This window comes from Trichechus manatus, unplaced genomic scaffold, assembly GCF_000243295.1.
Source record: "Trichechus manatus latirostris isolate Lorelei unplaced genomic scaffold, TriManLat1.0 scaffold00007, whole genome shotgun sequence".
NCBI classification, from domain to species: Eukaryota; Metazoa; Chordata; class Mammalia; order Sirenia; family Trichechidae; genus Trichechus; species Trichechus manatus.
The window spans coordinates 12421499-12448965 of record NW_004443943.1 but is presented as its reverse complement, the minus strand read 5'-3'; the positions used below and the strand labels follow the sequence as shown (position 1 = coordinate 12448965).

At 38.4% G+C, this 27467-nt stretch overlaps 1 protein-coding gene across 1 annotated transcript in view; it reads left to right on the top strand.

Annotated features, from left to right (window-relative positions):
* PRKG1 (protein kinase cGMP-dependent 1) overlaps positions 1-27467 on the top strand; it is a 570089-nt gene that overhangs the window by 60838 nt on the left and 481784 nt on the right. Inside the window, exon 2 of the mRNA XM_023739537.1 lies at positions 17801-17906. Coding sequence (XP_023595305.1) covers positions 17801-17906 — 106 coding nt within the window. The remainder of the gene's footprint in view (positions 1-17800; positions 17907-27467) is intronic.

Here is a 27467-nt window from a genome sequence, read left to right as displayed (position 1 = left end):
ATTGGAGCTGGGTCCCAGTAATTTGTGTTGAAAAGCCTTCAAGGTGACTTTGATGTCCTCCAAATCTTGAGAACCACCGCTTAAGTTCCTCTGAGATGGCAGAACCTTTAAATTATATTACTAATTATATTTCACTGTAGAGCCTTCATTAAACGGGATCGTTCCTTTGTTTTGCAAATGAAACAGTTCATAAATGTGTGGGAAAATCTGTGATGTGAACTTTAGTTTAATAGAAAACAAACCAAAGTCCTAAAAATAGGAACACAGCTTCTTGCAAAAGGATGGGGGAGATTGAATTAACAGTCATTTGCAAAGTGGCTAATTTTTAGGGAAGAATTGGCTCTGGTGTTTGCCCCCTCTCCCCCCTTTCATCCAGGTTAACTCTTTCTCCATCCCTTTTGACATTTCCTCATATTTGGTTGCTACTTTTAACACTCCCCTTGTGATATGCTTTCCTTTACTGGGTTGTCCGATGTGTTCTTTTCCCTCTCTAGCTAATTCTAACCTTTGACAGGCCATCTCCACAGCAATCATTCCCTTGGATGCCCAGCAGAGTCTCTTCCTTGAGGCCTAATGAAGATCAAATGCATGCTGTGCTTGCAAGATTGCTTTCTTCAACTCTTTTTTTCCCTCTGTGCATTTTAATGCCATTGTGCCTGACTTGGAGATGAGTGGCCTTCTTTAAATTTATCCATGGAACACATTTTCCCCTGTAGTATTTCAATGCAGCGTCCATATATGGCACTCCCATCTTGTTTTCAGTGTCAGCTGATATGTGCTGTGGTGTTTTTAAACCAGAAGCATAGTTTGATTGTCTTTTTCAAAGTTAAAACAGTAGCATCAAAAACCCAAGACTATATGTGTAAGGAAGATCATGAATAGTTTTATCTTAGGGCATTTCTAGAGGAACCACAATATATATATTTTTAAATCAGTTCTAGTGTATTTTACAACTGGCCTAAGTCCTGAAATTATTGCCACTATGCTAGTTATTGGAGCAGCCTGGATGGACTGCGTCTGTACCCCAGGGTTTGTAATAGATTATAGGGTAATGTCTGTGCCTTAGCTGCTCTGGTAACCTACCCTTTTTCCACATGCTTTATTCCTTTTGGGCATTCACCTGGCAATATGATTACAGTGTTGAACTTCATTCCCTGATGAAATAAGGTACAATTTCCAAAGTCTAGATAGGACTGTATAGTTTCATTAGCGTCAATTAGACTGTCATTAATTTAACTTTTAAATGGTCATAGATTTTGGAATAAAAAAATTGTACTCGTTTTGTTTTTGCCTTTCATCTCCTTTTTATTATTAAAAGGACAGTTGTATGTATTATTGATGGAAAAAGGCTAACTTGTACAAGAGAGCAATTAGTGTGAAGACCATGACTAATTAAAATAAATGCTCCTCTCATTTTTTAGAATCAAGATTGCTGACTGAGGTTGCTATTCTTTCTTCCTTCTTTAGGCCATAAAAATTTTAATTTTATTATTTTGATATGAAAACATTAGGGACAATGTCAAGTTGTCATTAGAAGTAGGACCTTAATTTCTTCTTGGTATTTTTCATCAATACCCTAAAAAATTGATATTAAGAATAGGTGAGTGATAAACCAGTGCATGAAATAGGAGGGAAAGACGGGGGTATTTTTGGTACAGGCTCTGGACTGTAGTTACTGAGTTTGTCCTTTGTATACACCTTTATCCATGCCCACAGTGTCATAATATTGACCAAGATCATCTTTGTTCTTCTTTATCACTTCTCCTGATTAGAGAGGTGAGGAAGGAGAAGGGAAAGAGGAAAATTTGCATATAAACATTAGCCAGGAAAACTGAAGAGCCAGTAAAAAAAACAAAACAAACAAGCAAAAACAGAATTAAACATAGAATTACACATACTTGGACACCAATGTTCACTGGAGCATTATTCATGTAGCCAAAAAATGGAAACAACTCAAGTGTCTATGAATAAGTGAATAGATACACAAATTGTGGTGTATTCATATAATGGAATATTTAGTCATAAAGAGAAATAAAGTTCTGTTACTATGACGTGGATGAAACTTGAAAACATGTTGAGTGAAGTAAGTCAGACACAAAATGACAAATATTGTATAATCCCACTTATATGAAATATGTGTTGTTGTGTGACGTAGAATTGATTATGACTCATAGCGACCCTATAGGTTTTCCCAGGCTGCAGTCTTTATAGGAGCAGATCTCTAGGTCTATAAGTAGGAGCCAACTTTAGGGCGGCTAACGACAACCTAATAACAACTCATCCTACAGGCATCATTATAAACATTCCTTCCTCAGGAAACTCCTTCCTCACCTCTAGGACTAGGTTAGATGTCCCTGATAGAGGCTCCCCTACACACCTGGTAAACTTGCCAGCTAAGCCTGACACTCACCACATTGTATTGATACTGCTTGGTTGATTTTTTCTCTTCCACTGCACCACTGTAAGCTTCTAGAAGACAAGATATGTATCTGTCGTGTTTGTCCACAATACTCTGCATTTAGTATTCCCTAAATACTTGTGGAATAAATAATTTATCATATAAAAGCCTCACTCACGGCTTCTGTACATTTCTTTTTTTCTTTGCATATCAGTACTTCCTAATGATTATATTCAGTGTCTTGAAATCCTTACCACTCAGTCATAACTTTCAAAAATCAGATCAAGTCAACTAGATTGCTTACAATTTCTGGAAATTTGTCAGTTATTAAGTATTTTATCTTTAAAACCCAGAATAATTTGCAATGTGCAAAGGTCATTCAGTCCCAAATGTACAATTTGGAAAATGTAAATCTTAAATCAGTACCGTATTGATCTGAACATTTTTGGTCATGTGGTTAAAATTATGTGATATATAAATTCAGAGTGTCCTTGAAAGAGCTACAAAAGATGAACTCTGTGCTATCAACCTCTAGTGGATAATCCTTATAAAATCTAATATCTCTGAGCCTTGTTATTTTCTATTGGTAAAATGGAATTATAACTTCTTTTATCTAAGTGCTGTCTAGAAAAAGGAGATCCATATACGTGAAAGCCCTCTTTAAACAGCAAAATTCTATTCTGTGCTTTGACTCTGTATTATGCATAAGTGAGCTAGACCCCAGTGATAATGTGAGAATCAGTGATTTGTATGGCATCTAGTACTCCTTCTAGGGTTCAAGGCATAGACCAGACTCCAGCTAACTTATGCAAAAATGTAAACTGATTGATCACATACTCAGGAAGGATAATCAGAGATGTACGTTGTTGTTGTTAGGTGCTGTCGAGTTGGTTCCAACTCATAGTGACCCTATGTGCAAGAGAACGAAACACTGCCCGGTCCTGTGCCATCCTCACGGTTGTTGCTATGCTTGAGCCCATTGTTGCAGCCACTGTTTCAATCCCTCTCGTTAAGGGTCTTCCTCTTTTTTGCTAACCCTCTGCTTTACCAAGCATGATGTCCTTCTCCATGGACTGGTCCCTCCTGATAACATGTCCAAAGTATGTGAGACTTAGTCTCGCCATCCCTTCTTCTAAGGAGCATTTCGATTCTACTTCTTCCAAGACAGATTTGTTCATTCTTTTGGCAGTCCAGGGTATATTTCAATATTCTTCACCAACACCACAATTCAAAGGTGTCAATTCTTCTTCAGTCTTCCTTATTCGTTGTCCAGCTTTCACATGCATATGAAATGTATAGGGAGGGGGAACTAGGAGTGAAATCTCCAGGAGAGTGGTTCTCCAAGAAGAGATGCTACAGGAAGTCACAACACATCCATACAAGCCTCTACTGTGTATATTCCCACTACTCCTCACCTTCTTTTACTGAGTATCCATCTTTAAATGGTGTGAGTGAATAAATTGGCTCTGCTTGGTCTGCCTTTGTCTATTGAAGGAGCTGACACAGTTAGGCTGACCAACGGTAGAGTTTATCAAAGCCAGAATTTCTGAAGCCTGGTCAATACAACAATTAAATGTTACCCTTTGTTTTTGTTTTAAAAAACAGAAACTCACAACTATTATCTATGACCAATAAGCCTTCAGAAGAACTCTGTTTGGTACCTTATTATTTATGAGGTCAGGCATAGACAGGAAGATACCATGAAGGAAAATATGTCTAGTTACACCTGGAATTTGAATGAAAGGTCTGGGGGAGGAAGGTGAGTAATGTGTCAACTGACCTTTTGGTTTATGTATTTGAAAAAGTCGTTAGGTAGCTAGATTGCACTCAGAATATCACTCTTTCTTGCGTTCACAATCGGTGCCATTCTGTGAAAATGATGCAAGAAAGGGGAGTCTGTTTAGTGTTTAATGTGTTTACGCAGAGGATCTTCTGTCTAGAAATCATTCGTATTTTTCTCACTCCTGACAAAACCAATGATCATGTTGTAAGCTATAGATGATGCTGTTCTTCAATCTGTGTAAATATGAACACTATCAGTTTCCATATTTCATAATAACCCAACTAACTTCTGTATTCATGTCAATTAAAGCTCATTTTTTAAATCATTGTTGAATGATCAGTTTTCTTTGCAACACCATGCGTCTTCCGGACGAGAGAAAATCACACGAAGGGAAATGGCATTCTTGTAATGTGCCAACAACAGACAGTTCTGAAAATGTAAAACAGCTGAGCTCACTTGACATTTCTTGATGCCGTTGACTTCATCTACCAGCGGAGGAGACTGTTAGAAAGCTCTCTTTCCTGGTGATTTTTTCCAGAATTCTGCCAAACTTAGAGAATTACATATAATTTACTAAAGATGAGATCGGCTAAAAAGGGACATTTGTATTTCAGAACCTACTAGTGCCTAGAAAATAAATGCCAAGTAGTATTGTGTCTATTTCTTTTAACCAGATCTGTCATACTTTCTTAATGGGACCTAGATGGAAGCATTTGTTTTCATATTTGTGTGAGGACTGAAAGGGACGATAAATTATGGCGGTTGAGTCTAGCCCTAAAGTGGCAATGAACCGAGGTGATATAGAGGTATACAACGTAAATGAAAACTTCTAAAACACATCAACAGTGAACTCTGTCGGGAAGATACAGCAGGGGATTGATAGGCATATAATCTTAATGCTTAATTTTTTCCCCCTCAAGAAATAAGATTAATTAAGAATACATCAAATATATGGCTTCTGGCATATAGACAAACCATTTGCAAAAGAAACAGTATGATATAAGAACTAACTAGGAAAAGGGATACTCCCTCCTCAGGCAGACTAAATCTTAATAACATTTCTGGGTTAAAGTCACATAGTTCAGTTTTCAAGGAAAAGTGATTAGAATGACTTTTTGAAGATTTTTAGTTGAATTTCAGCAAATCTGTAAACATATGTTTCCAGCATCTTCGTGTAGTGTTTAAGGATGCAGCCCATCCAACTGACAAAGGACTTACAGATGTAATACCCATTGCCTTAATGAGATTCAAGATTTAAAATCTGTTGTGCACAGATGTGCAATGACATTTACCAAACATGTGCTGTTATTTTTGGATTAGGCACACTATTCAAAATGTGCCAACCTGCAGGAAATTGTGTCACTGTAAGATGGCTGCCAGCAAAACCCCTCTCAGTAGCTTGCCAGAGTTTGAAGCTTGTGATTGAGCCCAAAATGTGCCATGTCTAAAGCCTCATTGATGTGATCTGGACCCTCTGACATATTAGAGAGCCCATTGAAAATTGATCTCATTAAAGTCAAATAGCCACCCAGCCTCTGCTTCCTTTTCTAAAAGATCACAAACCATCTGTTTAGTAATTGATTCTTGAATTTTTCTGGGCTTTGACTTCAATTAAATCATTTGAAGTCTGTTTATAATAGAACTAAAGGCTGTACCGAAATGAAGAGTTGGGAGACATTTATACCTAAGAGTGCCAGACAGGAATATGTATGAGTGAATATGTATGAGTTATTCATTCAACAAATATTTATCGATCCCTTACTAAGCGCCAGGAACAGTGCTTGGCACTAGTCATATGAAGATGAACAAGACACTTTTTTTGCTTTGAAAAGGCTCTGTGCTTCTGTAAGCCAGTTATCTTTGCCTTATTAACATACTCTAAGCCTCTCTTTATCTTAATTTTCACTCTTAACCCCAAAGCCTGCTAAAACCTGGATGCAATTCACCAGGTAATGTTCCTTTTTACATCCACTCCTCACTTACTGACATGGTTAGGTTCCAGAGAACAGGTCATTATGCAAAAATTGGCATAATGTGAAAATGGAGGATGACCACATCGGATCACAAAAATGGAGGATGACTACATCATTGCATAACTGCCAAACCACTGAGAATCATGGACCAGCCAGGTTGACACATAACCCTAACCATCATAGCCAGCGTTACTCTTTCCTCACACCTCGGTGTTCATTACTGCTGGACATATGTTGTTAATGCACAAAATAGATAGTAGATTTTTCCCTATTATTGTAAATGCAAAATGTCAGATAATGAGAGTTGATAAATGAGGAGGTAGGTCTGTTTTACTGAGATAGTGAGCCAAATCAGTGAGGCTTTCCATGGCTACTCTAAATTTTTGTTCTCTTTTTAAATTCTCTTAGAGTTAATTGCCATACTTGTTTGTATATATATATACAGTCATCCCTCCGTATCTGCAGGTTCTGCATCTGTGAATTCAACCAAGCGCAGATTGAAATATTCAGGGGGTTAAAAAAAGAAAACTTGAATTTGCCGTCCACTGAGCACTGCGCTGAATCCACAGAGTGAAATGATGTGTAGGCATAGCCTGTGGTAGCCTCCCACCATTTTACAGATCCTCAATCTCTCTCTAGCACTCATTGTTTGCACGTTGTTTGCTTCATGTCTTGTCATTATTCCCTAAACAATGCAGTATTTAACAACTATTTACTTAGCATTTACATTATATGAGGTATTGTAAGTAATCTAGAGATGATTTAAATTATATAGGAGGATGTACTAGGTTATATGCAAATACTATGCTATTTTATATAAGGGACTTGAGCATCTATGGATTTTGGTATCCATAGGGGGAGGTGGAGGGGGGTGGTCCTGGAACCAATCCCCCACGGATACCAAGGGATGACTGTGTATATATGATAGCAACATCATTGAAGGGTATTGATGAGTGAATCTATATTTTAGGTGCCAGGTGCCATGCTGGGTATCTATCACAGTTTATTTCATTCATACTCAGGCAGTCTCATGGGGCATACATTATAATCTCTGTTTCCTAAAGGAGGATAGGGAAAGCTTTAATTACTTGCCCAAAGGCCACACAGCTCCTGTGTGTTGTAGGCAAGATGCCCACAGAGGCCTGATGCCGAATTCTGGCCCTTCCTACTGTAACTTGGCAGTAGGAATCTCTCAGAGTCCTTAAATTTATGCATAGAACATCTACTGAAGCATCATTTCTTTTATTAAAGTCAATAAATGATGTTACCTTTTTTCTCTACATTTGACCCTCTGATGTAGGGCCTGCCACTTAACTCTCATCCCTTTGTTCCAGGCCTCCGTCTAGGGGGATGTTACCTCAAAATAACTATCGTTATATATCATGTAGATTTATGACTCCTTCTTCTGTGTTAATCTTTTATTTACCGTCAAATATTATGTTTCGAATGCTTCTTTGAAATGATCTAAGTCAATTTCCCATCCAATTCAGGAGCACTTTCTCCACCATTTTTTGGGTGGTCCGTTTGAGCACTACCTGTGATGGGAAGCTTCTTATTGTAAGATTCAGCCATTGTTGTACTCGTTTAGTCTTTACATTGAGTTCTAATTACCAAACCTGTAAATTCCAAAGACTGGTCTTGGTTGTCCCTAGGCCAGTCAGAAGGAATCACTTCCTAATCTACCAGAAACAATACCTGGTGGATTGGTTCAAGTTTAGGGAAGCTGTTAGCTTAAGATGGAATAATAAAGAAAAAAACGAGTGTGTAAAATAAAGAGGAAAAGTAAAGAAAGCTAATTTGCAGAGCAAGGAGCTACGTGAGAGCAAGAAAAAAATCTTGTTTATTTTTTTATCACTAGTGCTCAGTATAATTTTTGGCACATAGAAAGGTTGCAACAACTGCCCACAGAATGTTTATAGTAATGTCTTCCTACTCTTCATTTCAAGCTGTATTAGTTATCTAGTGCTGCTGTAACAGAAATACCATAAGTGGATGGCTTTAACAAACAGAATATTCTCACAGTCTAGGAGACTAGAAGTCCAAATTCAGGGTGCCAGCTCTAGGGGAAGGCTTTCTCTCTCTGTTGGTTCTGGGAGAAGGTGCTTAGCATCAATCTTCCCCTGGTCTGGGAATTTCTTAGTGCAGTGATCCCGGGTCCAAAGGACAAGCTCCCCTCCTGGTTCTTCATTCTTGGTGGCATGAGGTCCCTCTCCTCTCTGTTGGATTCTCTCTTTTATATCTCAAAAGAGACTGACTGAAGATACAACCTAATCCTGTAGATTGAGTCCTGTCTTGTTAACATAGGTGCCTCTAATCCTGCCTCATTAATATCATAGAGGCAGGATTTACAACACACAGAATGATCACTTCAGATCACAAAATGGTGGACTACCACACAATACTGGGAATTATAGCCTAACCAAGTTGACACACATTTTGGGGGGACACAATTCAGTCTATAACACAGGCTATCCCTTAATTTTGTTATAAATGACTGCATTTAGTTTACTTGAAGTCTAATAACTCATCAGATATTTTAGGACAGTTGCTGTGTTTTCTCTGTAGTCTTGTCATATCCAGACTGAATAGCCTAAGTTACTTCATCTTTTTCGCAGATTGTTTTCCCCTTGTCATCTAGTGATTTGTTCACCCACAGGCATTTTGAGTATTGTGAAAACTTCAGTACCCAGAGTTCAATATGATACTGGTATAACTTAGGTACATGAATAATGTGAGACAAGACAGACTAATAAAAGCCAAGAGGGAGACACAATCAAAATGTCATAGAAATTTAGAGAAAGAGATTCTAACTGAGTGAAAGTCTTCATGGAAAAAGTAGTCTTTGTCCTCGGCCTTGATGGCCTATGTGATTGTTGTTGTTAGGTGCCGTTGGGTAGCTTCTGGCTCATAGCGACCCTATGTGCAACAGAACGAAACACTGCCCGGTCCTGCGCCATCCTCATAATCATTGTTATACTTAAGCCCATTGTTGCAGCCACTGTGTCAATCCGTCTTGTTGAGGGTCTTCCTCTTCTTCACTGCCCTCTACTTTATCAAGCATGATGTCCTTCTCCAGGGACTGATGCCTCCTGATAACATGTCCAAAGTATGTGAGATGTAGTCTCATCATCCTTGCTTCTAAGGAGCATTCTAGTCATACTTCTTCCAAGACAGATTTGTTCGTTCCTTTGGCAGTCCATGGTATACTCAATATTCTTATCCAACACCACAATTCAAAGGCATCAATTCTTCAGTCTTCCTGATTCATTGTCAAGCTTTCACATGCATATGAGGTGATTGAAAACACTATGGCTTGGGTCAGGCGCATGTTAGTCTTCAAGGTGTTATCATTGCTTTTCAACACTTTAAAGAGGTCTTTTGCAGCAGATTTGCCCAATGTAGTGTGTCTTTTGCCTATGTGATGGGTAGAGTAAGGTAACTGGACCAAAGACCTGGAAGCATGGAAAGGACAAGTGGATTGGAAACTGGGAATTAGAACCCTTGGCAGAAATATACGATGTGTGTAATTGATTGCAGGAGATGAAGCTAAAAAGATACTTTCAACTGAATGTGGATTAAATGGGAGGATGAAGATGTTTTGCTTCCTTTACCGATAGCAGAGAACCATTGAAAGTTTTGTGGGTAGAATAATATTAGTAGAATGATGCTTTAGGAATGTCTTCTAGCAATCTGTAGGACAGATTGGAGTAGTTTATCACTTTCTTAACTATGTTTCTCTGAAAGTAGCTCACAAAGTGATTTTTGTGATCTTTACTATTCTCCGTAAGATGGAACTTGCTCCATTTTAGTCTTACTGACACTATTGTTATCTGTGGGCCATTTGGCCCCTCCTTTCACTCTTGATCCCCAATTTGTATCTGAGTTACACAGAAAGGCTCTTATAAGCTCATGCCCCCTTTCTTCCTACTCTTTTGCCTAACACACAGGAGCTTTGCCTTATGCCAAGGTTGTTTCTGATGACCTGAAGTTTATTTATTTATTCATGTTTGCGCATTCCTCCACCCAGTGCAATCCCCATCCCCCTCTGTCAAGTCTGTATAGAGTTGGGTGTCTGCAGCTTTCCAAAGAATTGCAGGATGGTTTAACAGATGTAAGGTAATACTCTGTGTTGTAAACAGGGATAGCTGCAGGGAGAAAAACTAGGACACTTGGGGAATTCCCTGCTTCAATATCCCCATTCTGCAACCCCAGAACCTATTGAAGAACTTGTCCTAGAATCAGTACCTAGGTTTTGGCACTGTTGGGTTCCAACCACCAAGAAGGAAGACATGATTAGAGTTCTGCATGAGTAGAATTTTCTCTGGCACACTTAAGCCTTAATACACGTTCTGCTGCCTTCATTAACCACTGTCAACTGGTCTCAGAATGGTTTATATAACTTTGACTTTTAAGATGACCTCTTCAACATCATCATTGGGAGTTACCATGCATAAAAAGTGGAGCCTGTAATGTGAAGCACGGTGAACTCTTGAACCTTTTCACTGAAGACCACCTTGTTCCTAGGGCTGCCATAACAAAACACCACAAAGTGGGTGGCTTATAAGAACAGAAATTTATTGTTTCACAGTTCTATAAGTCAGTAGTCCGAATTCAAATGGCAGAGCTATCTTCTCTTTGTCTCTTCTAGTGGAAGATCCTTCCATGTCTCTTCCAGCTTCTGGTAGCCCCAGGTATTTTTTGGTGTTCCTTGACTTGTAGATGCATCTTCACATGACCGACCTCCCCTGTGTGCTCCCTCTGTTTTTTCTCCTCTTTTATAAAAACACCACTCAAGTGGGATTAGGACCCACTCTATTCTTGTATGACCTCATGTTAATTTAACTGATAACATCTTTAAAGACCCTATTTCCAAACAGGGTCACATGACCAGATACGGGGGTTAGGACTTAAACATAGCTTTTGAGGGGGACATAATTCAATCTATAATACTACCTAAAAGCAGAGGGAATAATGACTCCTGGTAACTCTGGGAGCTAGTGAGAGGAGCATTCTGGGTCTGACATAGTGTTGGTGGCCAAAGTGGGAGAGTGGGGGAAGAGGGTTGCCAGGAGGATCCAGCCTCAGGTGCAAAGATGCCTTTGAATCCTTCCATTTTACATTGAAACCCTTGGTAAAGTTTATAGGCCACTCCACTAATTTAAAACAGTCCTCCTCACCTCAGTTATTGCAGTCATGTTTATATTTGTCGTTGCTCCTGTTCTCAATAAAAAACAAACCTACTGCCATCAAGTCGATTCCAGCTCACAGTGACCCTATAGGAATGAGTAGAACTGCCCCGTAGGTTTCCAAGGAGCCGCTGGTGAGTTGGTTAGCAGCCATAGCTCTTAGGAGAGAAAATGGAGCCAGAAAAAGGAAATGAGGAAAGCAGATATTCTCACCCCAGTTTAAGAAGTGCATATTAGCAGAAACGACCTAGGCTTTGGAGTCAGACTGATCTGACTCTTCTAATGATTGAATGTGTGACCTGGACAGTAACTTAGCCTTTCTGAGGCTGAGTTTCTGTATTTATAGAGAAGATGATAAGAATATCTCATAGGGTTAATATAGGTAAAACAGATATAACAGATATAAAGTTCCTGTTATATAGTAAATGTCCAAGAAAGGTACCCAAAATAATAATAATTACAATTACTATAATAATAATAATTAATATATATATTGTGCTAAAATCTATCACCATCCATTTGGCCCTTCCACAGTTTTTAACATTTAAAAATACATTTAAATTTTAAAATGATTATGTTGGTTAATTTTCAAAACTCATGGCTTGGTCTTTACTAGGTACACTGTACACGATATAATGTCAAGCAGAATTTAGAGAAACATCTGTTTCATTTCTATCTGCTTCATTCCTGGGCAGCCCACTCTACCACTTGGTTTCACGTATGTAAATATCATGACAACATTGATATATTTTTCTGTTAAACTTATAATAATAACTATTTTTATCAACACTGTCCAATTTTACAACCTATCCTCTTCATATAATATATATCATTAAAAAGATCATTTTTTATAGGCAAGAAAGGTCAAAATATATTGTCCATACTAACAGTGAGATAGTTTGCATAGTGGAGAGCTTAGTCTGCTCCAGATGCATTGTAAACAACAAATGGCCTTTTCTAATTATGAGGCATTAGTCCCAGAACATGTTTAATATGTACAGGCAGTTAGAATTTAGCTTTAGGCTAGCATATGCCTTAATAAGATAGACGAGCAGTTGTGAGCTTGATGGGTCCCCTCAAAGTCTCTTTCAAGCCTCTGATTCTGTCACACTAATATCTGAATGAACATAGAGGATCCAGGCATCAAGAGATGAGGGGTAGAATAGGCTTATGGAATGCCTTGAACATTTGTTGAAGCATGTGTAGTATGAGTTGGGTCTGTTTAGTGTTGAAGGTGGGGTAGGAGTGTAAGACAATGATGCCTTTCTCTGTCCTTCCTCCTGAACTAAGCCCTCAAAAGCTTCTAGACCATTTAGAGAGAGTATAGATCAGCAGAAAGTTTTAAATGAGACTTATCTACTGCCTTAGAATATGCCCGAAGAGCCAGGAGTTGACTTGAGGAAACATAAATTATTCTGGAACGTATGTCAGAAAACTGAACTAATGCAGGCAAAAGAAGCTAAGACTCAACTCAAATTGAAAATCGTTCCTTTTCTAATAGAGACTATGAGAATCTGTGGGTAATTTTCCCATGAAGTAGAAGAAGAGAGATTGTATTTAGACAAAACATTTGATTCACATGCAAAATTCAATTTTGAAAATATTTGATGAACTCTTATTTTCTACCATCTTTTTAGTTTAATGGGACATATGAGAAGCATGCAAACAAATAATATGAGGAGGGCTCTTTTAAAGTAGCACTGCCCAGTAAAAATGTCTTGAGAGCAACATATATCCTTTTGAATTTTCCAATATTCATATTAAAAAGTAAAAAGAAACTGGTGAACTTAATTTCAATAGTATGTTTTTATATAACCCAGTATATCTAAAATCATAACATTTTAACATATAATTAATATAAAAATTATAAAAGAGATATTTTATGTTCTTTTTTCCCTACTAAGTCTTCCAAATCCTACCTCTTATTGACATGTAGAGTACATCTCATTTCACACTAGCCTCATTTCAAGTGCTCAGTATTCACACTAGGCTTTGTTGTTGTTGTTTGTTGCTGTCCAGTCATTTCTGACTCATGGAAACCTCATGTGTACAGAGTAGAATGGCTCCATAGAGTTTTCAAGGCTGTGACCTTTGAGAAGCTGATCACCAGACCTGTCTTCTGAGGTGCCTCTGGGTGAGTTCAAACCACGAACCTTTCAGCTAGTGGTCGAGTGCTTAACCGTTCGAGCCACCCAGGGACTCTTCACACATGGCTAGTGGCTATCATATTGGACAGTTCAGATTTAAGAGAATCAGGGGCTAGGAGAATACAAACAAGCTTGCAAAGGTTTTTGCCTGAAAGGATCTGAAAAGTTAAAAAAAAAAAGTCATATTGAGCTCTGCTGTGCAAGGATGAGTGGGAGCTTTAGGAGACAAGTGGGAGAAATTCATTCTAGATTTAGGAACCATCATGAACAAGAGCATAGGATTAAACAAGCTTAATCCCGAGGGCCAGAGGGCAGGTTCAAGGCTGGAGAGGAAGTTGAGGAAGACCTGGGAAATGCTACCAGTGCCTTCCTGTGGAATTTGACTTCTGCCTTAGAAACACCAGGTACATGAGTATTTTTTAAATACTTGTGTGGGGCTTATGGAAAATAAAAAACAGACAAAATAATAACCATGAAACACATTTAGTAATCTAACCATATAAATCTATCCGATCAACTTTTATAAAAGGAAAAATTGCCTCCAAAACCTAAAATTCATTTGGCTGACGTGATAATTTTTGTGACTTTTCATCTTGGTCTTTTTAATATTCCCAAAGAATCTGGACATTAAGGTGTTTGTCCTGGGGCTCACAGAAATCTGGCACCTTTATTTCGAGTGTGTAAATGTCTGTTGGCCCAAGTGATTCTAGAATATTCTTAAGAAATGAAACTAGTTGCCATCCAGTCAATTGTGATTCATGGTGACCCCAGCGTGTCAGAGTAGGAGTGCTCTATAGAGTTTTCAATGGCTGTTTTTTGTTTGTTTGTTTTTGGAAGTACATCACCAGGCTTTTCTTCAGAGGTACCTCTGGGTGGACTTGAAGCAAAAGAACATAGTTTGAAGATATAATTTGATATTTATAATGTAGAAGTAAAAGAAAATTACAAGCTCATTTTGCTCATTACTTAGGTTAGCTTATGACATGCATTGTTCTCACACTTAAAAACAGCAGTTATTTTTACAAATACGCTGCCACTTGTGCTTTTGAATAAGTGTCATTATTGCAATTCTTTATTTTCATTTATATATCTACGTTAGAAAGCTGGGTGTTAGGGTCAAATTCTGTCTCCTTGAACATGTTGTATGCGTTCAAGCTCTTTAATACCTTTCTAGTTCATCTAACTCTTCACCTTCATTGCCAACGCCAGAGTTTGCCTACATGGATTATTTTATGAGCCTGCTAACTGATCTCCCTTCCCTTCTCTTTCCCCCTCCCCTCGGCTCCCTCCCCTTCTAACTCTTGTAGTCCCCTTCCCTTTCCCCTCCTCTCTCATGCCCTCCTCTTCCCGTTCCCCTCCCCTACTCTGCCCTCCCCTCCCCTCTGCTCCCCTTCCCTTCTCTTCCTATCTCATCTCTCAACTCAACTCTCCTGTTGTAACATGGAAGAAAGCAGCCAGAGACAGTAGGTAAATAAATGGGCGTGACTGTCTTCCCATAAGACTTCATTAATTAACACTCTATTATTTTTCATATAATTTTCATGTGTCAGGACATTCTTCTTTTTAAAATTTTTTTCAACCACTTAAACAGTATAAAACCCGTTCTTAGGTAATGGGCCATATAGAAATAGACCACGGGCCAGATTTTGTCCGGACTGTAGTTTGTCGACTTCTGTACTAGACCATAAGTTTCTTGAGGGCAGGAACTATAATTTTGTTTTCCATTCCTTACATCTGGCACCAGGGTCTGCCATATTGGTGTTAAATAATTATGAACTAAATATATATTTGCATCTTTAGTGCTTTTTACTCATATATGACTACTCTGCAGTCTTCTAAACTTTGAATGGGACTACAGATAAATTTCCCAGTAGAACTAAAGCTGAACAGATTCATGGTCTCCTAGCATTTGGTACAAGTTGCCGTCGAGTCAATTCTGACTCACAGTGACCCTATAGGACAGAGTGGAACTGCCCAATAGAGTTTCCAAGGAGCGCCTGGTGGATTCAAACTGCCAACCTTTTGGTTAGCAGCCATAGTTCTTAACCACTCTGCCACCAGGGTTTCCTTCTGTGTGATAGGTGTTCTTAATATACTTGTGCTTGATAGCAAGCACAGTGGTTAAGATATACTGCTGTTGAGCGTATACATTTGTTATAAGTCTTTCTGCAGAGCAAAGCCTTAAATCGTATGTGTGCTTACTTCAGTTAGACATTCCATCCCACTTCTAAGAATTTATTTAAGGGGCACTTAAAAATCAATAATTACAAATATTTTTATTGCTGATTTTTTTTATTAACAAAATTGGTTGGAGCATCCTACTTTGTCCTTCAAGGGGAGGTATATCTATTCTGTGAAATACCTAGGAACCATTAAAAATGATGAATGCAGGAAACTTTATTTTTATTTTTTTTTTGCTTGGCATTAAAAAAAATTTGATGCACCCTTGGTGTATTATTTTAAATATTGGTTCTTGTTTTTTTTTTTTTTAGCATCTTCCATAGCTTTCTGTTGTCCATCCAGTGAATTCTTGATTCATCACCCTGGCTTTCAGGACCCTGTGTAAACTTACTCAAACTATAGCTCTTCTACAGAAATCTCAGCCATTTCGGTCTGTTTTTCTGAGTGGACTCTCGCAGCCCCAGTTTTTTCCCAGCTGTGCTCTTGTTATAAACTTTCCTCATCTTCCTCCCAGCTCATCCTTCTCCTAGCTCACCTCCTATCATTGTTTAATGTCCTACTTCCAGTTCCACATCTTATGAGCCTTTTCCTGATTATCCCAGGCCTTCATGGCTATAGTTTGTCTCAAGTAAACAGGTATTCTGGAAAAGAGCCTGGATTCAGCAGAGGGACTAGAATATGGCCTGAGAACACCTGTGAGATGAGGTTTTTTTTGTTTCTGTTTTTTTTTTTTGAAGGAGTATCAGTTTTTAAATGATATTTGGGATGGAGCCATGCACACACCAGTCCTTGCTGCTTTGTTCTTTTTCTACTTAAATTAGTACCTGTTTTCCTCCGATAAAGAGCTTATCAGGGAGCAGTCATGCTCTAGTCGGTTAGCCTCAAAATTTTCTCAAGGAAGAACTAGGTGAAATTCAAGGATGGGGCTTACTCTGGAGTATGATACTTCCTTTATCTTCCTTCTCCCCTGTTCCTCTGTGTGTTACTTCTAACTCAGCTGCAAAAGGCACACACATGGCCTAATTATTCTCCTTCCATACCCACAAATCTTGATCCATCATATTCACTGGGTTTAGTCTGAAGTCTGTGAAGAAGAGAGAATTGCATTCTTACATCTTTTTATGTCTGGCTCATTATCGTTATCTGGGTCCCTTGCAATGGTCTTGATCATACCCTTACACACCGCTTCTCTATCCCATACCCCATGTTATATGTGAATTGACTTTGTTTACTACATGTGCTGACTTAAAATATTTTCTTTTATGAAGATCTGTAAACATGCATAATAGTAGAAAGAATAGTATAATTAATCTCTCATACACTCATCACACGGATTCCAATTGCCAAGACTTTTACTGTGCTCATCTTTTAAAGCCAAATGGCCTTGATATATTGATCTGTCAAACACTATAATATGTGTCTTTTTATCATTTTCTAAAACTTGTCTGTTAGTCATGTGCTTAGTAGATTGATCAAATGGTGAAGTTCTGTGGTATGTGGTTTCAACACTTAATTGTGTGTTGTCAAAGGTAGTAGTGTGTAGGACTAGAAATTAAAATTGAACAAACATATCTAATGTAACTTCATGTGGTAACTTTGGCCACGGGTTATAATTTGTAACATAAGCTTTGTGTAGAAATGGCTGTGTAATTATTTCTACTATATTAAATTCACCCCTGAACCTGAAAATTGAATTTTTACCCCTACTTTTAACGATGAAAATATGATCATATGAGTTATTAACACCACCCTGGGTAATTACCAGGGAGTGTTATTACTTGTGCATCTTTCTTTGTTTCCTTGTGATTCCCGTTATACATAGTCTTGAAATTATTCAATATTTTCAATGTGTACTTAGATACTCTTATTCCCTTAGGAACCTAAGAACAACAGGAACCTTCCTACTAGACAATAAACTAGTATGGAAAATTATGAAGTACACTTTCCCCTGTAAGCCTACCAAACTTTTTAAGAAAACAGGACAGCAGTATGGTGTTAGTTTTAAATGTGTGTAAAAGGTTAATCATTTTCATACTTCTCATGAATTACCCATCTCTTCTGTAGGAGGATGTTCACAGTTGAAATTCTCTAATTAATTTATCCCTGTTTGTTTTCTTTTTCTTTTTCTCCAGCTCTTGTAAATGTGAAACTCTGGGCCATTGATCGACAATGTTTTCAAACAATAATGATGAGAACAGGACTCATCAAGCATACCGAATATATGGAATTTTTAAAAAGGTAGGGTGCTTTTTTTCCTCCTTTTGAGAGCATTTATTGTCTTTTGATTCTTCTATCTGAAATTACAGTGCAATGAAGACTTCTTGCCCATATCTCATTCTTAATAGTATGCAGGCTTTGGACTGGCTTCTTTATATTTCCAGTGCCAATTTTCATATGTGATTAAGTCAGAACTTCAGAGATTCATCACATATATTCTGCTACTGAAATTTATCTCAACAGAAGAGTTCAGCTCAGAGAAACAAATGAGAATTTTCTTGAATAAAAGAGAATATTGCATTCATCTCTAACTATTTATTGTTTAAGATAATTTATTGTACCTCTTCTAAACCGACCCACATTGTAAGGCTGAGTCATCTCTTGTTGTATCAGATTTGATATTAAAGGTCAGATGAGTAAGATGGAAAATTTCCAAAAAGAAATTTATTATCCTTTAATCCTGAGTTTAATTTCCCAAATTAAATTCATTTAATGTTGCAGTTCTGAAATATCAAAAGCCTTTTCTTTCCTTGATATCGTATATTACCATAATAACTTAATATAGGGAGGAAATTTGGAGTAAAAAGCCACCTTTTCATTTCTTAAGAATACACATGATATTCACTGAATTAATTTTTATGTCTTGAAGCTTATTTGATTTTAAAGAAAATGTATTATTTTATTATTGAAAAGGATATTGGCAGTTCTGATGACTTTTTTTTCAAAAAGCAGTTAGTTTGTATTTTTTTCTTTTGAAACAGAACCATTAATATGATAATAATGTGCGGATTATGTGAGATAAAGGGGCATGTAACAGATTTCATTTTTGAGAGCTAGAATATTGGCTTTTTTATTTTATATTTTCATTTGTGGTAAATAAATGGTTAAAATGGATTAAAAACATCAAATTCACCTTTTCTTTCAGTGATATATCTCAACAGATAGCTATGGAATTGTCTTAAGATTCAGTTTTAATATTCCTTGGGTATTTCGTGTAGTTAATTTGTTTTGTTTCTGCTTCATCTTTTATACATTTTTCATTTCCATTTAAAACCTTTCCTTTATATTACAGCTAAAGGGATAATAAAATTCTAATCTGAATATCAAGTAATAATATATTGAAATATTACTCTCTCAGTAGGGTGTATTTTTCCCCCTCCTCAATGTGTTTGGATGAAACATTTAGGAGAGGTGGAAATGTAAATTTCTGTTTAGAGTTTACGATGGTTTGCAAGAGAACTTATTCAACTGAGATAGATAGACAGATAGATAGATATAGATAGATAGATCAAAACAAACAAATAAACCCATTGCCATCAAGTTGATTCTGACTCATCGAGACCCTATAGGACTGCCTCCTAGGGTTTCCAAGGAATGGCTGGTGAATTCGAACTGCCAGCCTCTTGGTTAGCAGCCAAGCTCTTAACCACTGTGCCACCAGGGCTCCAGATAGATAGATAGGTAGAATACTCATTTTCTAAGCCTTAAAGTACAAGAATTATTATTTTCTTCTGATGCATCTCTAATAAAGAAAGATCTCAGTTGGTCACCAATGAAATGATTAAATGATGTTGATTTCAGCTTTCATAAGTCTGTTTTTGCAAGGAAAGAACCAAGTCCAATGCTGTCCCGTGTGAAGCTATTGCACTTTTTTTTTTTAAAATGAGTTTGAGTAGACGTTTGTTTTTGTAGTATTCTCAGAGGTGCCTTTGTTTGCTTTAAGTTGGCCCTTCAGAGTGAGTAAACAATGTTTGTTCATCAGATAAGAGCAGGTAGAGTTTAACTGGTTCAATTAAAGAAAAATAGGTGCTAACTTTGTGGTCACTTTGCATGTGTCTACTCAGTTAAACATCAAGTCCACATTGTTTGTAAATGTAGTACTGGGCTTCTCTTCTAGAGAAATGATAGGATTACCAGCATTGCCGGGGACCAGCTTTAATCTTTCTAAAGTAGAGTGTGACTCACTGGTTGTCTCTCTACCAAACAGACCAAATCAAACCAAACCCACTGCCATCAAGTTGATTCTGACTCATAGCAACCCTATAGGACAGAGTAGAACGGTATACCCCATAAGGTTTCCAAGGCTGTAATCTTTAGGGAGGTAGATTGCCTCATGTTTCTTCTGCGGAGCGGCTGGTGGGTTTGAACCACTGACCCTTCAGTTAGCAGCCAGGCATTTAACCTCTGTGCCACCAGTGCTCCTCTATGATGCTTTTTTTTTAAACAATCCTTTAGTGGCTCCAACTACTGTTGAATTATTTGCCACCTCATCAGCTGAACATTCAAGGCTCCCCCACGGCCAACGCCAACCTACTTTTTAAACCTGGTTTCTTCTTATCCCAGATAAACCAGATAATTCTATGTGCTCATGCTTTCCCATGCTTTTGTACAGCACACTGCCTTTCTGCCTATCTTCCCCATCATCAGTGTTCAAATACCCCTCTTCTTTTCAGATCCAACTAAATGCTACTTCTTCCACAGACACTTACCTTATTTCACCCAGAAGTAACCTTTTTCTCTTCTGGAGCCTCATATCTACTGCATGTCTCATTTTCTACTTGTTTTGTAATAATTTGACTCTAAACTTCTTTCTTTCTTTTTTTTTTCTTAAAATTTTAGTTCAATTTTTTTAAATTGTAGTTTAGATGAGGGTTTACAGAGCAAATTAGTTTCTCACTAAAAAATCAATACACATATTGTTTTGTGACATTGGTTGCCACCCCCACGACATGGCAACACTCTCCCCTTCTTGACCTTGGGCTCCTGGTTACCAGCTTTCCTGTCTGTCCCCTCCTGGCTTCTCATCTTTGCCCTGGGCTAGTGTGCCCATTTAGTCTCGTTTTGTTTTATGGACCTGTCTAATCTTTGGCTGAAGGGTGAACCTCAGGAGTGACTTCAGTACTGAGTTAAAAGGTAGTCCAGGGGCCATACTCTTGAGGTACCTCCAGTCTCTGTTAGACCAGTCTAAACTTGTTTCCACTTCTAGATGATAAATTTTTCAGTACTGAGGCTATGTTTTAAGCACATCGTTATTCTTCCTTGGCACCAAACTTACTGCTTTGTAGATAAGCAGTTTACAGGACAGTAAATGCATGACCAGTTACATAATTTGTGGGGCCTAGTGCAAGGATCAAGGAGTTCTGGTGGCACAGTGGTTAAAGCGCTTGGCTGCTAACCGAAAGATTGGCAATTCGAACCCACCAGCTGCTCCATGGGAAAAAGATGCGGCAGTCTGCTTCCACAGAGATTTATAGCCTTGGAAACCCTATGGGGCAGTTTTACTTTGTCCTATAGGGTCACTGTGAGTCAGAATTGACACGGTGGCAATGGGTTTTTTAGTGCAAGGATCAGGCATTTGTTCATTTTTAAGGCCACTTGAATATGGCTGGTGTAGTTGGCTAATGACAGACACTAATGGATCTGTGAACAGAAAATTGCAATTAATTTTCTAGTCATCATTTTAGCAACGCAACACACTCTATTTGAATGAGAATATTGGAAAAAATCACATTAATTATTACAGCGTAAGATTTTTATTTTCATTGCATCTTAGGCAAAATTGCTATCTTTCGTATATTTGTACATGCTACTGAAACTTGAGTCATGAGAAGCAGTAAAACCACACTGGATTCTTTGATCTCCTGTCCCTTTAGCTGAGTTCTGATGGCAGCCCAGAGTTCTTTCTACAGCCATAGGTATGCTTGTATCATCTCTCACATGATATCAACAGCAGGTTTAATCACACTGAGTTTGCCTGTTTGGGATTCTGATCATTACATACGGTGAGATCTAGGGGTTGTTACTCTGTCCATCACCTATTCCTTCAATGCTCCCTTTCTCCTTAGTGCAGACCTTAGAGATTTCCATATGCTTTCTTTTCCATTTTATGGGCTGTCACTACGTACTCTGTTTATTGGAGGTTACCTGCCAACAAGATTGTGCCCTCTGTCACTGCTCATTTCTTTATGTAACCTCTTCCTCCTCATTCCCCTAAGTAAGCATATACGTTCAAAAGAGAGAAAAGGAGACACACTAGGCGTACAATTGCGTTGCTAATACTCAAAAGATTTTTCTTTATTGTCCGAGTTGGTTTTTATTTTGATTCCAATGTGTTTACCCATTTTGTATAACTACCAGTCATGAGGTTTGGCCCCCTCTTTGTTATTAGATGCCACATCAAACTGTGATGCTAGCTTTTTAATCCTATTTAGTTGTTTCTCTTTTGTGCCTGTATTTCCCATTCCCTGATGTAAACACAGATGTTCCTATGCAAGCATAGAAAACGTATTCAAGGGACAGTGCTGCTAAACATGGTGTGTTTGCTATAGGTCCAGCAATGATTTTGCAAGTTGCCAGGATTTTCCACCATCTTTAGTTACCAAATCATGCTGTTGTTTTTAAGATGAATTCTGGAAAATGAGCCAAATAACTGCCAGAGTTAGTGTTGCTTTTCTCTGAGCATATTCTCTGTCACTGTGGTTGGCACTAGTGTCTATACCCAGAGGCACATTAGAATGTAGCCGCATGACTTTGGGGAAGCACTTGTTGGAGCTAGGTTTTCTGTTGATCCCAAACTATGATGATGATGATAATGGTGATAATGGTGAACCTCTGTTTATATTACTTGCCTACTGACAAATCAGAGACACAGCAGGTAATGTTTGGAACTTAAGCTTCTCAGGCCAGCCTGCCGACCCTCAGAAAACCTTTCCTTTATCTACTTGGGCTTTTGGAAGTAGGGAAACACCAAGTCTGTTCTCAACAGGCAGTCTGGGGAATCTTTTGGAAAGGCAGATGTGCTCATGTCATTCCCCTGCATTATCGGTCAGGATTGGCTTGCCTGATTAGAGGCTTCCCCTCTTATGGTTAAAGGATGGTGGAAAACAAGAAGGCTGCCCACACGGTCATAACGTGCATAGAAGTTTTAATAGCACTTAAGGGGTAAAGCGTCAGGGAAGGTCACCACGCAGGGTCAGAGCACAGGCCGCTGGGCAGTCTTCCAACTGTCTGGGAGGATCCTCCAGAGAGGACCTCTTAGGGATGATCTGGAGCCCACCCTTCTTATAACAAAGTTCAGTCCAAATTGTTAACAGGTGCATATTTCATGTCCTCAGTGAAGCAGTTATTTTGGGGGTGTTTACCCCATTAGTGTAAGACATGTGTTCCATTGGGTACTTATGTGTTCTTTAGCTACCACATTTGCAAAGCTAAATTGGGCTTCTGGTCTTGCAAGACACTTCCTCGACCGTAATGTCACACCATCCTTGTTGGAGGGCTTTTTAATCTACTTTGGATATTACACTTTCCATGGCTCCCTGTGGCTCTTAGGATAAATTCTAGGTCTTTACTGTGGTCTTCAAAGCCCTGACTGCGCTGGCCACTGCCAGCTTCTCCAGACTCATCTTGTTCTCCGTCTTTTCCTTCCTCATTCTCTCTTCTCCAGCCACATGGTGTCCTTTCATTTACTTAAATACTGCACGCTCCCTCCCACCACGAGATCTTTGCACCTGCTCTTTTCTCTGCATAGAATGCTTATTTTCTCCCATCTTCACACAGTTAACTCCCACTTACCCTTCTTACCACAATTCAAGGTCACTTTTAAGAGAAAAGTTACTCATCTCCTTGACTAAGTGTAATCATGATTTTGTGTGCCCTCATAGCATGATATAATTTGCCTTTGTAGCACTTATCACTGTTACAGATTTGCATCAACTTGGGTGATTATTTGGCTAATATCATTATTCACCTTTCCACTCCATCCCCCAACTCTCAACTATAAGGTCCATGGGTCAGAAATGACACTAATTTTGGTCGGTCTTGTTTCCCAGCACCTAAAACAGTGTCTGGCATGTGGTAGGCATCCCATACACACTCAGTAAGTGTTGAATGAACGCTTTACACCCTTCTTCCCCCTCATTGTATCTATCAGTGGTGATTATCCCAGGACCCTCCTCTCTTTGAATGGGTGTATTTCCCAGTGTGATCTGTGGTATACCACTCTGAGTATGCCTGCTGTGGCAGAAAACAGAATCTTCTATCTCCCAAAACAGCTATAAATTTCTGATTCCCCTACTTGAGTACAAAGAAGGCCTTCTCACAGGGAAACCTGTGTAAGCCAGAACTCAACAGGACTGCCTTGTTTTTCCAGGTCTTGCAAATTTTTTGCTTTTGACAGATTTGTCTTACCACTTTTCTGTTGCTCATTTTAGTGGAAAATATTTGAGTTTTTCTTCTCTGACAGGTTTCCATATTACACAGGTTCTGGCTTTCACAGGTTTTACTGTATTAGCCACCAAGTTTTAACACTGTATTTTCAATAAATATAATTTTAAAGTTTGGGACTTGAAGGTCTTTGGTGGTGGCCATTTGTTCCTGGTTGACTCTCCAACAGTTAAGGAACATGGATGTTTCCATTTCAAAACTATCAACTAGTCTTATGGTTTGAGCCCCTTTAGGCAGACAGGTGGTTCTTCTCCAAGAAGCCCTTATTACTGGAAGGTAATTGATAACCAAAGCTCAAAGCTAATAGTCCCCTACGAGGGCCTTAGCAGCATCCACATACAAGGGGACAAGAATGTGTGGAAAAAGATGGCTGGGCCTTAGGTAAATCATAGAGCTACTATAGTAATTCTTCCTGCCATAGTTTGTTGAGAAGCCCTGCTCAATGTTAATAATGTGTAAGGGTCTCCTAGGATGTAAAGCAAAGCTAGTGATGCTTTGGATGCCTCATTCTTTATCTCCATCATGAGAGAGTGAGCTCCAGTCAAGTTTGTTCTTCAGCCTTCTTCTCTAAAACAATAATACTTCGATGTTGTTTCTGTTAGCTGCTGTAGAATCTGTTCTGACTCATAGCGACCCTATCTGCAACAGAATGAAACACTGCCCAGTCTTGTGCTATAATTGAGTCATTGCTATAATTGAGCCTATTGTTGCAGCCACTGTATCACTCCATCTACTTGAGGATCTTCCTCTTTTTCACCTCCTTTTGACCGTCCTACAAATGAATTTGTCAAGTACACATTGTGTTCTTTAAGTGGACTTGTTCTTGCTCATCCCTGGGTTGTATAAATGGTTAACATGGGCTTGGCTGTTAACTGAAAAGTTGGAAGTTCAAGTCTACTTAGAGGTGCCTTGGAAGAAAGACCTGGCAATATGCTTTGAAAAAATCAGTGCTTGAAAACCCTAGGGAGTACAGTTCTACTCTGACACACATGGGGTTGCCATGAGTCAGAATTGACTCAAAGGCAACTGGTTTGGTTCTTGCTCAGACTGTGTTTGTGATCTTCCTTTAGCATTAAGAAAATGCACCATTTGGACCTTTATTGATGCAATATCTTCTATCAACTTTAGCTTGAAGAAATCAAGATGCAGCTGTTTTGACTCAAATTATTTAAGACAGCGATATAGACAAATTGACCTGTTGAGATCACCTTTCTGAAAATCAAAATGTTGATCCCTTTTCCTCAAAAAATTTTTTCCTTTTTTTACAGAGATAGATTGCAAAATAAGGTGCATATGAAAACAGTTTTATGGATTTAGACCTTTTTAAAGGTTTTTTTAAAGAATAAGTGACAGACCTGTTAAGCAAACTGTGAGCTTTAATAGAGCTTTTCTAGGAGATTGTGAAACTTGCATCAAGACAAAGCTGGTATAGTTTTAATTTGAAGGGAAGTAATATGAAGAATAAATAAAGTGGCATTTTCTCACCCCATTTTCAAGTCTGTCTGCTCACAGACCATTTTGTGGTAGCACATCCATTCTCGTTAAAGATGACACAAGGAGCAGATAAACATAAAAGTGGCTATTAATTTCATGTTGTCATCTAGCATTTGCACAAATGTCTCCATATTGATCCTTGGGGAAAAAAAAAAGGAAGAGGATGTGACCTCATATATTTGCATAATTCTATGTCAATTAAGAAAAAATTGTTCATCTGCACATACCATATATAGTCACACTCACCTTCATATGTATAGAGTTCGCTCTAATCCTTGGAGTAATTAATAAGATGCACAATTTATGATACGTATGGCTAAAATCATCTCCTGCTTGAATCAAGTAATGAATCCCATACAGATGTGTCCTATTTGCTCCAGGACTCAGCTAAAGGACTTAATACATTGATCCATGTCCTGCTTATCTCTGGGCCTACGTTTGGAGGGATGAGTCTCTTTGGGGATCCTGGGCCAGCTTTTTCTCACCAGAGTCTTGGGGATAGTTCCTCAACACTGGGGTTTAAAATGCTAAAGCAGTATGATGAAATAGTGTTAAGAATTTGTTCATTTTGTTGTTGTAGCTTTGAACCTTATAAATTGCTCCTGTATTGAAGCTTATTTTGTTTCTGAATTATTCATATTGAATCTACTTACAGTCCCATATTTGTAAAGTATTTTGTAAGCAAAGGATTGGTGCATCTGGGACTGAGTTGTTTTCTATAAGAAAAATTATTCTGTAATGAACAAGTTCAGAAGGAATCCACAGGCCATTGGGGGAATAAGAAGTTAGGATTCTTGGGTTTCGGCAACCTAGATTTCCTTATTTGATATAAATACATGATTCCTCACAGGAGGAGAGAAATCAAAGAGAGAAGTTGGAGTAAGACTGAGGAAATGCTGTTAAGGGTAGTTAAACATCAGAGTGATTTAGACAAAGAATGAATTTTAGCTTGCCCATTTTTCTGTCCTGGGAGGAGGAGAGTACATCAGTTTAGACAAAGCATAAAAGGGATGGAATGTGCATCATGGGTCCAATTTTTTGTTCTTGGAATGAAGTTAATCATAGTTTATTTATAATCTGATTTCACCAATACCAAGATGTGGTCTCTTGAAGGAGAACTTGGAATCTGCCTTTTTCGCAGCAAGAGTATGTCCAAACTAGACAATCCTGACAAAGCACGCCCTAGAAAGAGGAACCATTAGAGGGAGAACCAGGAATGATGTTACATGACAAAACTGTGGGCTTGTTTGTGAACATTCCCCCACAGTAAGAGTGCTTTCATAGCAGTGAAGGAGACCAGGGAGAAAACAGCCAGCCTATGCCTGCTGCTTTGCACACATTACCTCACTAATTTTGACAAGGTTCTTTGAGGTAAGTGGTAGTGTCCTCATATTACTGAGGAGGTAACTAAGTGTCATGAAAAATAGCAAATTTCCGAGGGTCACACAGCTGTATTCAAAACCAGATCCAATCCCAAAGTCCTTGTTCCATTAATTATATCAGGCCAACTTCCTGAAAATGGATAGTGTCAAAGGAAGATCAATATTTATAATTTCTTTCTATATGGAATAAAAGTATCAAGTGCTGAGCACGTGAAAAATTCATTAAAAGTGTAAATATAGGAATGACAAAAATAATTCTTGGACTTGATACATTTCAACAATTGGAAAAATTCCTAACATAGAATTTTGGCATTAATTAGCTCTCTCTCTCTATTTATAAACCTGTTGCTATCGCGTTGATTTTGACTCATAGCAACCCTATAGGACAGAGTAGAACTTCCCTATAGGATTTCCAAGAAGTGGCTGGTGGATTCTGTCAGCCTTTTGGTTAACAGTCGAGCTCTTAACCACTGCACCACCAGGG